This window comes from Gymnodraco acuticeps, unplaced genomic scaffold, assembly GCF_902827175.1.
Source record: "Gymnodraco acuticeps unplaced genomic scaffold, fGymAcu1.1, whole genome shotgun sequence".
Taxonomy (NCBI): domain Eukaryota; kingdom Metazoa; phylum Chordata; class Actinopteri; order Perciformes; family Bathydraconidae; genus Gymnodraco; species Gymnodraco acuticeps.
Genome location: NW_022991165.1, coordinates 87,103 through 102,545, shown reverse-complemented (window position 1 = coordinate 102,545; position 15,443 = coordinate 87,103). Strand labels below are relative to the sequence as shown.

The following is a 15,443-nucleotide window of genomic DNA, read 5'->3' as shown; positions in this document are numbered from 1 at the left end:
ATCGTATTTACTTGCACTATTATCTGTTTTATTGTGTTGCACTGTTGGAGGAGCCTGTGATCTCAGATTGACATTGTTATATCCAGTGCCGATTCTAGAGTCTGTGGGGGCCCTAGGCAAACATTCACTGGGGGCCCCTCGAAGCAGCTTCTCCTCACCACGCACAGCCGACAGCGAGTAAAAGCACAACAAATAAGGACACTTTAAATGAAACCTAATGCTTCTGTGTGCTCTGACCTGTAGAAAGGGGCGAAGTCGATCACACGGTGGCACTTCTGGAACTCCCACAGCTTTATCTTCTGGCACTCTCGATGAGCGCGGAATTTGACCTTGACGCTGCCGGGACACAGGAAGGAGGCCGGCCGGCGGGGGGGGGGGCTGCTGGGAGCAAACCTCGTTCCCCTCCATTCGCCACGACTCGGCAAACTCGTCCACGTCGAACTTGAACTGCCCGTCGCCCCCCATGGTGTCGTCACGCTTGTGGCCGTTGTAGTTTCCACAGAGGCCACAGAGACGTCCTCGCAGGTGGGGGGCCGCGACCACTTCAACGAAACTGTCTCCGTCCCACGTGATCTCCAGACCTTCAGAGGGAGGAGGAGGGGAATACAATTTAAGATTGAAGATCTGTCATCTGTGCCTACAGTGAACGCTCTTCCAACAGTGCAACATACTTAAGATATATGGAAGTAAAACAATGCCTAAAATAAAACAGTATGTGAAATCTAATACTGCTTTTTATAATAATATGCAAATAGGTTTTATGCTTCTCTTGCCAACCAGAGGTGTTTCAACTTTGTCGACGTTATGTTTTTGTTTTGGACTGAAAATAATCCTAATTCAATGTCCATTTTTTTGCTTTTTACATAGCTTTCAAAAATGGTTGAAGAAACTAGTGAGTGATCCTTTAGTTGGGATTATTCTGGGCAAAGAAAATCTATGAAATTACGCATCAGACTATTTTCTTTACCAAAGCTACAAGTTATGCATTAAACACTCAAAGTTCATGCTGTAGTCGTATGTCGTATGTCTCAGGGTCTTGTGTGCTGACCTGCGATGGTGGTGAGTTTGAGCAGGTACCCGTCCAGGTCGATGTGCACCCCGGGGCCGTGGTAGGGCAGGGCGATGCGGGACCCGTTCTTCCGGACCGTGAGGTGCTGGTGGAGCCCGAGGACCAGCCCGCCCAGCCGGATCTCCACCGACTGAGTCCAGGAGAAGGAGCGCGTCCGCCGGGCGTCGTTCTTCACCAACACCTGGGGAACAGAGAGAGAAGACACACGTTGTTAGAAAAATATCCCTCGTCACCGGCTTGAGCTTCAACCTCAGGATCCATGTATTTGTGATCCTCTCCAGAATGGAAGGAGTCATCACATACAGAGCATCAACTAGTTCCTGAACAGTGTCCTTCACATGCTGATATCCAAGAGAGGGAGTTACACAGTCACAAGATGGAGGAATAGAAAGCAGTATTCAATGTTTACTTCAGATTAGCTCCACGTCAGAAATGAGCATGCTTGTCATATGTCTATCTCCATAGAGGCTGAATCATCATGTTAATCACATAGCTATCATATGCCTAAAACAGTCCTGATGCTCTTCTAGGTAATCATACATCCTGTCATGTTCACAGCTACAGTTGGGATTCCATCATGTTACTCTCATGTTGGAGGAGGACATTCAGTATTTTCCCAACACACACGTCAAGCTCCGGAAATACTTTGGTTTGGAGATGTTGCTATAGGATCCATTGAGAGAATGTCTAACAAATTAAGCTCACATTTGGGGAAATTCTCTGTGAAATTAACAGTATAGATCAGTGATTCTCAAATGGGGGTACGCGGACCCCTAGGGGTACGTTGGGGGTACTGCAGGGGGTACGTGAGATTTAAAAAGAAAACAAAAGTTTAATTAAAAAAAATACCATTGATGATTACAAAAATAATTTTAGTACAATAAGTGAAATAGAAAACACAATTTTATATAAAATATTTCTAGAACCACCAAGGGGGTCCTCATATAAACATGTCAAATGTGTGTATTGTATTTTATAGTTTTTCATAATATATCATTTTGTTCATTGGTTTGTTAAACATATATATTACTTCAATTGAAAAACTTCTTTTTTTCATGCACAAAGATGAAAAAATCCTTAGTTTGTTGTAATTCATGCATGAAGGAGTTAATAAATCACACACTGATGGAACATCACTATATTGTAATTATGTATATAGGCTTTTTCTATCAAAGATGTTCGGGGTCGGTCAGGGGGTACTCGGCTGAGAAAATGTTTCAAAGGGGGTACATTACTGAAAAAAGTTTGAGAAACACTGTTACATATCAGTTCTCCATCTCACCATGAAGCTGGAGTCCGTGCCGCTGACGGAGTTCCCTGCTCCTCCAGAGGGGGCGGAGCCACAGTCTCGAGTCAGGACGTACTGACAGGTGCCCTGGAAGTTAAAGGTCCTGCCGTCGAAGGTGTTGTAGTGAGGGTCTCCAAACACCGTGCACACACCCGGCTCTGCAGAGGGACGAGGCAGAGACAGAGAGGAGTTCAGATGGAGGAAGAACGAACAAAAACGAGAAAATTGCAGAGAACAAATTAAATTGAACTGAAAAAAGGCCTCATTGGGGTTGTAGGGGGTTACCCTTCTCTGTAGTGTGATTTATAGGTTTTTATTGCATGTAAATGGTCTGCAGAGGCTAACATTCCTGTGTTCCCTCCAAAAGGAGTTTCTCTCCCCACGGTCCTGCCTGAAAGCCTCCATTGGACTGCTTTGTTTACTTACAGAACACAGTGACATCATTATGTAACACTCGCGCTTCTATTGGCTAGTGCTCCAACACATTTTACGTGATAGGCTAGGGGGCGGGACATCTCTAAGCGGTTGACCAATCACAACAGAGGCGGCCAACTAACCAATCAGAGCAGACTGGGCTCTGGTTTCAGACAGAGGGTGAAAAGAGGTGCTGCAACACAGGCAGTATGAGAAAAATAAAGAGCTTTTTGAACATTAAAGCAGGGAGACATGTAGAGACACTACATACTGATATTGTTAGGATCTGTCTGTGTTGTAGTTTTGTATGTCTGGTTATGGGTATTTTCATCCTTGTATATTGTCTGGTCCTTCTTCCTGTGTTTTTCCTCCCGTCGTTAGTTTCCCTGGTGTGTCTAGTTGTCTGATTGTTTTCACCTGTGGCCCTTGTGTTTCTCCTCCCCTGCCCGGCTGTGTCTCGTCTTGTGATTACCCCTTCCTGTATTTAGTCTTGTCTCTTCCTGTGTTCAGTGTCGGTTCATCTTGTGTCATGACTTGGTCTGCGGTGAGGGTTCTGTTCTGTCTCTGTATATTGTAGCCTTGAAATAAAGGAATTATTTTGTGTCACTTAAATCTGCATTTGGGTCCTGCATCCTGCACACCGTAATATTACGAACCGACCAACAATGGACCCAGCGGATTTTAATTTTTATTTGGACTTGTTATCCCTAGAGTACACTCTTCAGTGTCATTATGCTGAATGGAGTAGAACCTTGGCTAAAAGGGACAAAGAGGCTGTCCTCAAAAAGGCACAAATGGAGGTGGACAACATGCCATGGTTGAGAGGCTCATTGCCTGAATTTCTCAGAGTTTTCTCACGCAGCCCTGAGTGCCAGTCTCCATTCTCTGACCCTTTCTTGGGATCCCGCCTGGCGTTTGGAGGTCCACGGAGCCTCCAAAAGACTTCTAAAAGACGCAAGGTCAGGAAGCCAGCTCGTACTCAGGTACCGGTCCTAGCAGCCATGGTTCCGGCTCCAGAGCCGGCCCATACAGCCATGTTTCCGGCTTCAGAACGGGATCTTACAGCCATGTTTCCGGCTCCAGAACCGGACCTTACAGCCATGTTTCCGGCTTTAGAACCGGACCTTACAGCCATGATTCTGGCTTCAATTCCGGCTCCAGAGCCGGCCCATACAGCCATGTTTTCGGCTTCAGAACTGGATCATACAGCCATATTTCCGGCCATGGTTCCAGACCTAGTACAGTCCCCAGCAGCCATGGTTTCAGCCCCAGTTCTGGCCCGAGCAGCCATGGTCCCCTCTCCAGTTCCCCATCGAGTCCCTCCTCTAGCCCCTCCTCTAGTCTCTCCTCTAGTCCCCTCTCGAGTTCCCTCCTTTAGTCCCTCCTCTAGTCCCTCCTCGAGTCCCCTCTCTAGTTCCCCTCTCGAGTCCCCTCTCGAGTTCCCTTCTCTAGTTCCTCCTCTAGTCCCTCCTCTAGTCCCCTCTGGAGTCCCCTCTCCAGTCCCCTCTCGAGTTCCCTTCTCTAGTTCCTCCTCTAGTCTCTCCTCTAGTCCCCTCTCGAGTTCCCTCCTTTAGTCCCTCCTCTAGTCCCTCCTCGAGTCCCCTCTCTAGTTCCCCTCTCGAGTCCCCTCTCGAGTTCCCTTCTCTAGTTCCTCCTCTAGTCCCCTCTGGAGTCCCCTCTCCAGTCCCCTCTCGAGTTCCCTCCTCTAGTCCCTCCTCTAGTCCCTCCTCGAGTCCCCTCTCAAGTCCCCTCTCGAGTTCCCTTCTCTAGTCCCTCCTCTAGTCCCTCCTCTAGTCCCTCCTCTAGTCTCTCCTCTAGTCCCCTCTCTAGTTCCCCTCTCGAGTCTCCTCTCGAGTCCCCTCTCGAGTTCCCCCTTGGTTCCCCTCTCGAGTTCCCCCTTGGTTCCCCTCTCGAGTCTCCTCTCGAGTCCCTACTTGAGTCACGTCTCAAGTCCCTACCCAATGTCCTGGTCCGTTGGAGGTTCCGCTGGGGGTCCTGCCAACTCCATGTCTGTCTCGTTGGAGGTCCCGCCGTCTACTCTCCTGCCGGGGGTCCTGCCAATCCCATGTCCTGTCCCGTTGGGGGTCCCGCCGTCTACTCTCCTGCCGGGGGTCCTACCAATCCCATGTCCTGTCCCGTTGGGGGTCCCGCTGGGGGTCCTTCCGGCTCCATGTCCAGTCCCGTTGGAGGTCCCGCAAACTACTCTCCTGCCGGGGGTCCTGCCAGCCCTGTGTGCTGTCCCGTTGGGGGTCCCACCGACTGCCCTTCTGCCGGGGGTCCTACCAACCCTGTGTCCTGTCCTGTTGGAGGTCCCGCGAACTTCTCTCCTGCCGGGGGTCCTGCCAACCCTGTGTACTGTCCCGTTGGGGGTCCCGCCGACTGCCCTCCTGGCGGGGGTCCTGCCAACTCCTGGTCCTCTTTCGTGGGGGATCCTTCCGAGGCCTGTCCCACCAGCGCCGGTTCCTGTCCGGCCGACACCGGGTTCTGCCCTGCCCCCTGAGTTCCGCGGTCCTCGCCCTCGGGCCCGACCCCCTGATTCTACCTGCCACTGCCTTCGCCCCTCCATAACCCCCGTTTCAAGCTCTGCCTTGCCCCTGGGCTGTCAGCCCAAGCCCGTCCCCCTCCACCCACCCTGGTGGCCTTGTGTAATGACTTGGTCTGCGGTGAGTGTTCTGTTCTGTCTCTGTATATTGTAGCCTTGAAATAAAGGAATTATTTTGTGTCACTTAAATCTGCATTTGGGTCCTGCTTCCTGCACACCGTAACATATATATACACCTGAACATCAGCAGGAGAGGACTCTTTAAAGTAGAGACTCTACATACTGATATACACCTGGACATCAGCAGGAGAGGACTCTTTAAAGTAGAGACACTACATACTGATATACACCTGAACATCAGCAGGAGAGGACTCTTTAAAGTAGAGACTCTACATACTGATATACACCTGAACATCAGCAGGAGAGGACTCTTTAAAGTAGAGACTCTACATACTGATATACACCTGGACATCAGCAGGAGAGGACTCTTTAATATACAATTACTGGCACACAAATCATTGTTCCTTCCATCATAGCAGGAGAAATCGAACAATGATATACACTGATGTCTGGGAGCCCGCAGCAAAAAGATAATTTATGATAAGTGGTGAAATATGAGGAACCAATGTAACTTTCTCAGAAGTGGTATGTGCTCGTCTGAGGTTTATGGAGTCTTTGTTCTCCTGAAACGGTACATTTAAAGCCATTTCTGTTGACTCTCGCTGCAGGTCGCAGACAAAAAGCAAAGTGAAATGAGCCGAGGGCGAACTGACCGTCACGGGAAACGCTCAGCTCAACTTTGAATAGCAAAGATGTGTTTTCTTTTTCTTTAAAAAGGACGTTTCATAGATTTTACTCTACTGAAATATCCCTCAAAATACACAATCAATACTTCATTTTCAGCTGCATCAAGATCCAAGCACTGGACTTTGGTTCCGTGTGATAAATCTACAGAAGAGGAAACTTACTCACTTTCAGTGCAGACGGGACAGCAGCCGGTCCTGTTCAGGATCTTATTCTGCAGGAGAGGAGACAGACAGGGTTAGAGACTCTCTCAGGGACACAACTCTGCCAGAGAAGAGCGGAGGAAATACTTAACAGCATGCAGAATGATGTCGAGAAACATCACAGATGGAAAAAGATCTGAAGAAGCTGACATTTATTAACAAAATATGGAAGATATATCTGAAGAAATGAATCGGCCAACTGGTTTATCAAGCCCAGTCGGCAGCAATTAGTATCATAATGGACCATTCTAACATACTTTTTTCATCTGTCTGGTTACATTTAGTGACGCAAAAAGCACGCGACGTGAAATAAAACACAATTTTCCAGGGGCAAATAAACACAACAACCATTAAAAGTGACAGTTGATCAAATACAATATATCTGTAGATATCCTGGCAACAAACGGTTAAACTGACACATCTTTCCACATCATTTTGTTGGCCGCTGGAACACAAGGTGCAGCGTTTGTTTTCCAGCCGTCAGTCACACAGACGGCTCAGAAGTGAAATGAAAGAATGAAACGGAAGAAAAGTTCCCGATCTGTGGAGTTCACAGTCGACCACAGAGACACCGATACTCCCACTTCAACCGCTGAACTGTGTCTGTGTAACAGGAACCTCTGCGTGTGTGCGCTAAGTGTTTCTGTGTGTGTGTGTGTGTGTACAGCATGTGTCAACTTCCATCAGAAGTGCAGATCAGAGGACTCTTTCACACACTTAGTTTTTGTTGCCTCAGGGAAGCCCTTCATTTGCGCAAACACACACTCTTTTTCCCCCTGTCTTTCTCTTTCTCACACACACACACACACACACACACACACACACACACACACACACACACACACACACACACACACACACACACACACACACACACACACACACACACACACACACACACACACACACACACACACACACACACACACACACACACACACACACACACACACACACACACACCACACACACACACACACACACACACACACACACCTGTCATCACCTACAGACGTTCTCTGTACACTCAATACAAACTCCAGAGTCCTAACCTCTGCACAAAGGCCAATCTCTCTCTTTGAAGAGCGCTGCCTTTTGACAAACTGAGGACACACACACACACACACATAGATTGGTTTTCAGGGGCCTAATATAGGGAACCTCTTCTTTGCTGTCACTCAAACGTCACACGGACAAAAGGCTGTTCCGAGACACGCTGTCTCCAAAGGGACGCAGATGCGCACGCACGCACGCACGCACGCACGCACGCACGCACGCACGCACGCACGCACGCACGCACGCACGCACGCACACACACACACACACACACACACTCTGCCGACCTGCCGCTGACCGCAGGCTGACAGCATGGGAGTGTGTGTGTGTGGACTGTGGTGACCTCTGTGAGAGAGATAATACACAGCCATGATAACTTTGAGTTTATAAACTGTGTCCTCGCCAAAATCATCTCTAAAAATGAATTGCAGACATCACATGTGCACAATTTATTGTTGTATATTCATTAATATAATCAACGAAAGCTATGACTTACTATACTTCAATTTACAACCTCAGGAGTAACTGACCTACTGATGTTAAAGTAACAATGACAACAGGATCGCTTAGGAGAAGACAATTGGATAGACTGGATCGACGGAAATGTGAAATATAGTCTAATGACTAAAACTGTTTTCTCTGAGTACTTCTCCCACCTCTGCTAACTGCCACCAAATCCCTAACCCCAGCCATTTAAACCACCCGTAAGATCAAACATATCATATATACTTATCTGAAAGTGCTTCCCACGTTAACGACACACTGCGTAATAAATCACCAGCTTGTAGTGAGCTGTTGTGTTTCCCTTGGAGTCGCAGACCACCTCCCTGCAGCCGCCTGTCTGACCACAACAACAGGTGAGGGCTTGTTGAAACCGCAGGGAGCGTGTGAACTTGGACTTTGACTGAGTGACCGTCAGCGGGCGGAGGAATGTGAGGAATCCTCTCCATCACCCAGCGGCCGACAGACGACCCCCGAGCGACCTCAGCGACAGGTGAGCGCAGCGAAAACCTTCCTCCTGCCAGAAGTTTCCAGAGCGTTTGACAGCGAACGCCACGCCTCAGCTGCTCATAAGATCACTAATGTGCTGAAAGGGCACCGAGGATACACCCATAGACTGCTTATGTGTAAAGGAAAGACCTCAGTGTTATTAAGAAGTCCTGGGAAGTGTGGCAAGACACAGATCCCCTGAAGAAAAGGGATCTAATTAACACCTTCAATCTGCCAAATAGTGATAGCTCTGACGTATCAAATTGATCGAAATCGAACAGGGAAGGGAAAATATAACTCTGAAAATAAGAAACTGTTGATTTTAAGATAAGATAAGATTAGAGGGAACTTCATTTATCCCCGTGGGGAAATTCAGGTGTTTTAAGTCAGTAAATCCGCTCGTAAATCAGGCTGTTGTCGCTAAAAGGGCCCCGTTTCTGTGATATAGGATAGATAGACCAATAGACTAAATACTGTATTTATATAGTAAAAGACCTCGCCGTTATAGAGAAGTCCTGGAAGGTTCAATACCGACTGTGTGTCTTCGGCAAGCATTTGTCCCCTGCAGGAAAGTGGATCTAACATAAATGTATGATCTGACATATCTTCTAATAACAAGTATCGAATGAATCCAAGTTGCTCAGGAATGGGAAGTATAACTTTCAAGATATGAAACTGTTGCTTTTAAGGCGAGTAAATCCACCAGTAAATCAGGCTAGAGTCGCGATGTTCAGGCGTTACAGAGGGTAAGTGAACGCAGCACAAACCTTCCTCCCCCCAAACCTCACTGTTATAGAGAAGTCCTGGAAAGTGACAGGTTCAAAACCGACTGTGTGTCTTTTGGCAATACCCTCATCCCCTGCAGGAAAGTGGATCTAACTTCTATCATAAATCCGTCGTAAATGTATGAGACAGATCTGATATATCTCCTTATAACACGTATCAAAGTAATCTAAGCTGCTCAGGAATGGGAAATATAACGCTGAAATATGTAACTGTTGATTTTAAGTGAGTAAATCCGACAGTAAATCTAGCTGTTGTCGCGAACGGCAGAAGTTTCCATATCATTTGACAGCTAACGCGGCTCGTCAGATACTCATTAGATTACTAATGTGCTAGAAGAGCACTGTTTTATATTGTAGAGGAGCAATATAACTCTTATAGAATATAGTCCCGGGTGGGAAGTGTGTCTTTTGGCAAGACTCCAATCCCCTAAAGGAAAGAGGATATCACTTATATCATAAATCTGCCATAAATGTAAAAGACAGATCTGACATATCTGCTAATAACAAGTATCAAATTGACACAGGAACGGAAAAATATAACTCTGAAAACACGAGACGTTCACATTTGAGAGTCTTATCTGCGAGTAAATCAGGCCAGCTTCGTTGTTTTGAGGCTTGCACAGACGCAGCACAAACCTTCCTCATGCAAGAAGTTCCCAGAGACAGCGAACGTCACACTTCAGCTGCTCGTAAGGTCACTAATTTCCTAAAAAAGCATGGTTCTTTTTCAGAGGAAGAACAGGTGTCCGTGTGTCTTTTGGAAAGACACCGATACCTGCATGAAAGTTGATCTCATCATAAATCCGCCATAAAAGTATCAGATAGACCTGTCATATCGGCTAATGACAAGTATCTAATTGATCCTAAGAGATGCTGGAAACAGCAAACGGTCAAATTTGAGTCAGTAAATCTGCTAGTCGCTATTTTCAGTCTCTCTGCAAGTGAAAGAAAAACTTTCCGCCTCTAAGAAGTTCCCAGAGTATTTGACACATTTCAGCTTCTTGTAAGATCATCAGAGGTGGGAAGTAGTAGTAGTAGTCAAATACTTCGTTACTGTACTTATCAGTACTTTACTCCACTACTTATTTTTCTCACAACTTTTTACTTTGACTTCTTACATTTTGAACCCAAATACCTGTACTTTCTACTTCTTACATGTTGAACTCAAATACCTGTACTTTCTACTTCTTACATGTTGAACTCAAATACCTGTACTTTCTACTTCTTACATGTTGAACACAAATACCTGTACTTTCTACTTCTTACATGTTGAACTCAAATACCTGAACTTTCTACTTCTTACATGTTGAACACAAATACCTGTACTTTCTACTTCTTACATGTTGAACTCAAATACCTGTACTTTCTACTTCTTACATGTTGAACTCAAATACCTGTACTTTCTACTTCTTACATGTTGAACTCAAATACCTGTACTTTCTACTTCTTACATTTTGAACCCAAATACCTGTACTTTCTACTTCTTACATGTTGAACACAAATACCTGTACTTTCTACTTCTTACATGTTGAACACAAATACCTGTACTTTCTACTTCTTACATGTTGAACACAAATACCTGTACTTTCTACTTCTTACATGTTGAACACAAATACCTGTACTTTCTACTTCTTACATGTTGAACCCAAATACCTGTACTTTCTACTTCTTACATGTTGAACACAAATACCTGTACTTTCTACTTCTTACATGTTGAACCCAAATACCTGTACTTTCTACTTCTTACATGTTGAACCCAAATACCTGTACTTTCTACTTCTTACATGTTGAACCCAAATACCTGTACTTTCTACTTCTTACATGTTGAACACAAATACCTGTACTTTCTACTTCTTACATGTTGAACCCAAATACCTGTACTTTCTACTTCTTACATGTTGAACACAAATACCTGTACTTTCTACTTCTTCCATGTTGAACTCAAATACCTGTACTTTCTACTTCTTACATGTTGAACACAAATACCTGTACTTTCTACTTCTTCCATGTTGAACTCAAATACCTGTACTTTCTACTTCTTACATGTTGAACCCAAATACCTGTACTTTCTACTTCTTCCATGTTGAACTCAAATACCTGTACTTTCTACTTCTTACATGTTGAACTCAAATACCTGTACTTTCTATTTCTTACATGTTGAACTCAAATACCTGTACTTTCTACTTCTTACATGTTGAACTCAAATACCTGTACTTTCTATTTCTTACATGTTGAACTCAAATACCTGTACTTTCTACTTCTTACATGTTGAACACAAATACCTGTACTTTCTACTTCTTACATGTTGAACCCAAATACCTGTACTTTCTACTTCTTACATGTTGAACTCAAATACCTGTACTTTCTACTTCTCTCATTTTCCAAACAGCTGGTTCCTTTAGTCTGAATGTGTGTTTGGTGGCGTGATCATTATTCTTTAGAGTCATTGCGTGCCTATTGATTTGAACACGATCCGTCTATCCATCATTTCCTGGTCTTCTCTAAAGAAGAGGGACCAATGGAAACGTTGTCATGTTGCCGTTGTTCAGCATGGAAACATTCATTAGCTAACAATGACATTATTGTTCTATTAATATAAAGGGAGGTCAGGTACTCTTTAAAACAGCTGCTAGTTATGGGTACTTTTTACTGAAGTACACTTCAAAGCCTCTTTACTTTCACTTGAGTAAAGAAGTTTAGTCAGTACTTCTATTTTTAAACACGAGTATCTGTACTTCTACTTGAGTAAAGGATGTGTGTACTTTTGCCCTCTCTGAAGATCAACTATTTTCTAAAAAGACACTGTTGTTCTAAATAGGAAAAACCTCCTTGTCATCGAGAAGTCGTGAAGAGGACAGGTTCAATAAGAGACATGATCCTGCATGAAAGGGGATCTGACTCCTGTCATAAATCTGACATTAATGTATCAGATAAACCTGCAATATCTCCTGAAAACAAGTTTCAAACTCTCCTGAATTGCTCACAGAAAGGGAAAACAAAACTAGTGAAGCAAAGTCAATCCTCCAGTAAATCAGGCTTTTTGAGTCGTTACGCATGTGAAGTGAAAATGATGGAGTTAGTCACGGGCTGTAAAGAGTGAGAGAGAGAGAGGAAAGCAGATCAAGTGGAGTGACAGAGACAGGCAGGTCGACGTAAGCCCAGAAAACAAGACGTTGGCCTGTGATTGGCCGATGGGCCTGTCACTCACCGAGGGGCAGCTGCTGATTGGCACACACTGTTTTGGGCGACACTCAATGTTTCCTTTGACGCAGGCACACAGAGTGCAGTTAACGGACGACCACATGTCTCCTTCCTGCAGGACAGAAACACAGCAACATCAGAATACATCCACCATCTTTAATACATCCACCATCTTTAATACATCCACCATCTTTAATACATCCACCATCTTTAATACATCCACCATCTTTAATACATCCCACCATCTTTAATACATCCACCATCTTTAATACATCCACCATCTTTAATACATCCACCATCTTTAATACATCCACCATCTTTAATCCATCCCACCATCTTAAAGTCCAGCGCCCATCCATCCTCATGCATTCATCTGCCCATTTACCATTTTTTTAATATAAGTCCATTTTTCATACATGTTTCTGTCCATTCATTTGTATAACCATCCATCTATCACTGATTCATCAATTCAGTCGTCCATTCATGGAGTTACTCCATCTGTCCATCAATACATTAAACATTTACCCATCATTCATTCATCTAAAAATCACCCATTCAATAAATGTTTTGTTTAGTTTTCCCACAAGGAATCTTGCTAAAGCACCACCCCAAATATTGTGTTTGTGATGCCCCTTTCACACCAACGCGGTTCCAGGGCCGGTTCGGAGCTGGAGCCTGAAAAGCACCAGTTTTTCTGCCTCTAAGCTCCGGAATCCGGTTTGTTTCAAGCACCAAAAAGTTGTCGGTCTAGAAAGCAAGCACCGCATATGTCATGCTTACGTCGGAGGCGGGGGCGGGGGAAGAGGCGGGATCAACCTCTGACAACAACAAAAAGCCTGCGTTTTATCCAGTTTGTACACAACGATGGAAAACCTAAAACTTAACAAGCGGCAGTGCTCCACTGAAGAGACCAGCTACCTACTGGGAATCTGGTACAGAGGAAGCTGGACGGGAGCACGCGGTCCAAATAACTTTTGAATGTAGCATGTAACGACTGTAAAGTTGGTAGTAAAGTTGTCCAATTTCTTCCATTTCGTTTCGACAGAGCAAAACCAAAACGAGTAGCGCTTCAATACAATCGGCCATTGTTTTTGTTGTCGATATGAGGGGTTTCCGCGCGGTTTGGCTTTATGAAGCAGGCACGCAAAAGGTTACGTCATGACGCAAACGATGACGCAATGACGCAGCACCAGTCGGGCTCTGAGCGGTGTGAACAGAGCGGGAGCTGAACCGAAGAACCGGTTCCGAACCAGAAAAGCTCACGGAGCTAGAACGGGAAAAGCCTTGTTGTGAAAGGGGCAATAGAGATGTGCTCAGAAAGGTTTCTTGGAAATAAGTCATGAATCTTAGTATGAATAAAGTATTGAAAATTGAAAACTTAAGGGAAATAAATCTTGGTCGACCAAGAACCAAATGCCCAATTGGTTGAATAATCACCTAAGAAGTTGCAGTTCTTTCCAACACTTGTCCATCCATTCATTCATCTATATGTCTTTCCATCACTCCATCCAATTCTTCAGTCTATTGATCCATCCATCCATCCATCCATCCATCCATCCATCCATCCATCTGTCCATGCTTTCTAAGTTCCTCACCCTGTAGATCTTGTTTCTGACTCTGCAGTACTTCACCTCCTCCACCTTCACGTAGGACAGACACTCGTCACAGCAATGGTCGCCTTGGCAACTCCCAGGACGAGAGCACTGCTTGTTGCACACCACCGTTGAATCCTGGGAAGAAGAAAACAAACACAACTCAGATGGAGGACTCGTCAAGACCTACAGGAGGAGGAAGACTTTAGATACAACTGATAATAATTATTTGAATATATATATTTGTTTTCTTTTTGCCTAGATGGCTAAAATTGGATGACCATTTTAGTTTTCACTTCATTGTAAATTGCATGAAATGATGAGCTGTTTTGTTTTAGTTTTGTTTTATGTATGTTTGACAGTGTGTGAGGACCCCAGGAAGATCAGCCAATGCTCATGCTAGTGCTAATGGGGGTCCTAATACAGAACAAGAAGAACACGGGGTCTCTGATGGTGTGATGATGACGATGGTGGTGGAGACGCAGACGTTACCTTGCAGGTGCAGGTGGTGCAGTTGTCGTGTGAGAAGGACGTGCCGTTCTCAAACACTTCACTGTGGAACAGACAGCTTCCTGAGTACAGATCAAACACCTTCCTCTGACCTGACGGAGGAGGAGGAGGAGGAGGAGGAGGAGGAGGAGGAGGAGGAGGAGGAGGAGGAGGAGGAGGAGGAGGAGGAGAGTCAAATGATGGGACTGCTACAAAGCAATATGTGGAAATCAATGAATGGGCCAACATAGCTTTTGTTGTTAGGTGAGAGAAGTATTTGAGGGTCTTTACCGAGACATCTGGGGCAGCACTGTCCGGGGGGGGTGTGGCTGAGGTGGGGCGGGGCATGAGAGGACGGGACACACCTCCCTCATGCAGAGAGTCCGCCCTCCCTGGAGGACAAACATCAAAAACACCATTTAAATAAGGATTATATTTGCATTCAGGTGATAATTAAACACGACTTAAAGGTCCCCTATTATACTGTTTCTTATCAATATCTCACAGGTCTCAGATATATCCAGAGCCTGTCTCTGATTGGCTGAAACACCAAACAGATCATTGCAGCATTACCCATAATCCCCTCTGTTTCAGTGCTGATTCTCTGTCTGTTACTTCAGATGAAAATAAGGAGCCCCTCCCCACGCCCCTCTGAGAGAGATTTGGTTACAAAGAACACAATGGTGCTCTAGAGGAGATTCAGGTGATAAGGTGGGGGGCAACCTTGGTTGCTGATTGGCTAATGGTTACACAAGACAAAACATCGTGATGATGACATCATAAAGTGGCCAAAATCTGATCAGCTCATTTTCAGACAGGTTTTTATAGAAATGGATCAAAAAGAGAGAGAATCTTTGTTCCTGAAACTTTCAGAGTCTCTTTCCACAGAGCTTTAAAAGTATAATCAAGGTGTTCTCACGTCTCATAGTAACATTAAGAAGGCCTTGTATTTTCACTTTAGATCAGGGCAAACTGTGTGTGTGTGTGTTTGCTGTGTGGTGTGAGTGTGT

General features: G+C 45.0%; 1 protein-coding gene across 1 annotated transcript in view; it reads right to left on the bottom strand.

Moving 5' to 3' along the window:
• bmper (BMP binding endothelial regulator) overlaps positions 1 to 15,443 on the bottom strand; it is a 46,540-nt gene that overhangs the window by 1,637 nt on the left and 29,460 nt on the right. The window contains 10 exon segments of the mRNA XM_034237589.1: positions 238 to 377; positions 379 to 581; positions 1,049 to 1,250; positions 2,352 to 2,515; positions 6,286 to 6,331; positions 12,360 to 12,464; positions 13,948 to 14,082; positions 14,437 to 14,546; positions 14,725 to 14,770; positions 14,772 to 14,825. Of these exon segments, the coding sequence (XP_034093480.1) occupies positions 238 to 377; positions 379 to 581; positions 1,049 to 1,250; positions 2,352 to 2,515; positions 6,286 to 6,331; positions 12,360 to 12,464; positions 13,948 to 14,082; positions 14,437 to 14,546; positions 14,725 to 14,770; positions 14,772 to 14,825 (1,205 nt within the window).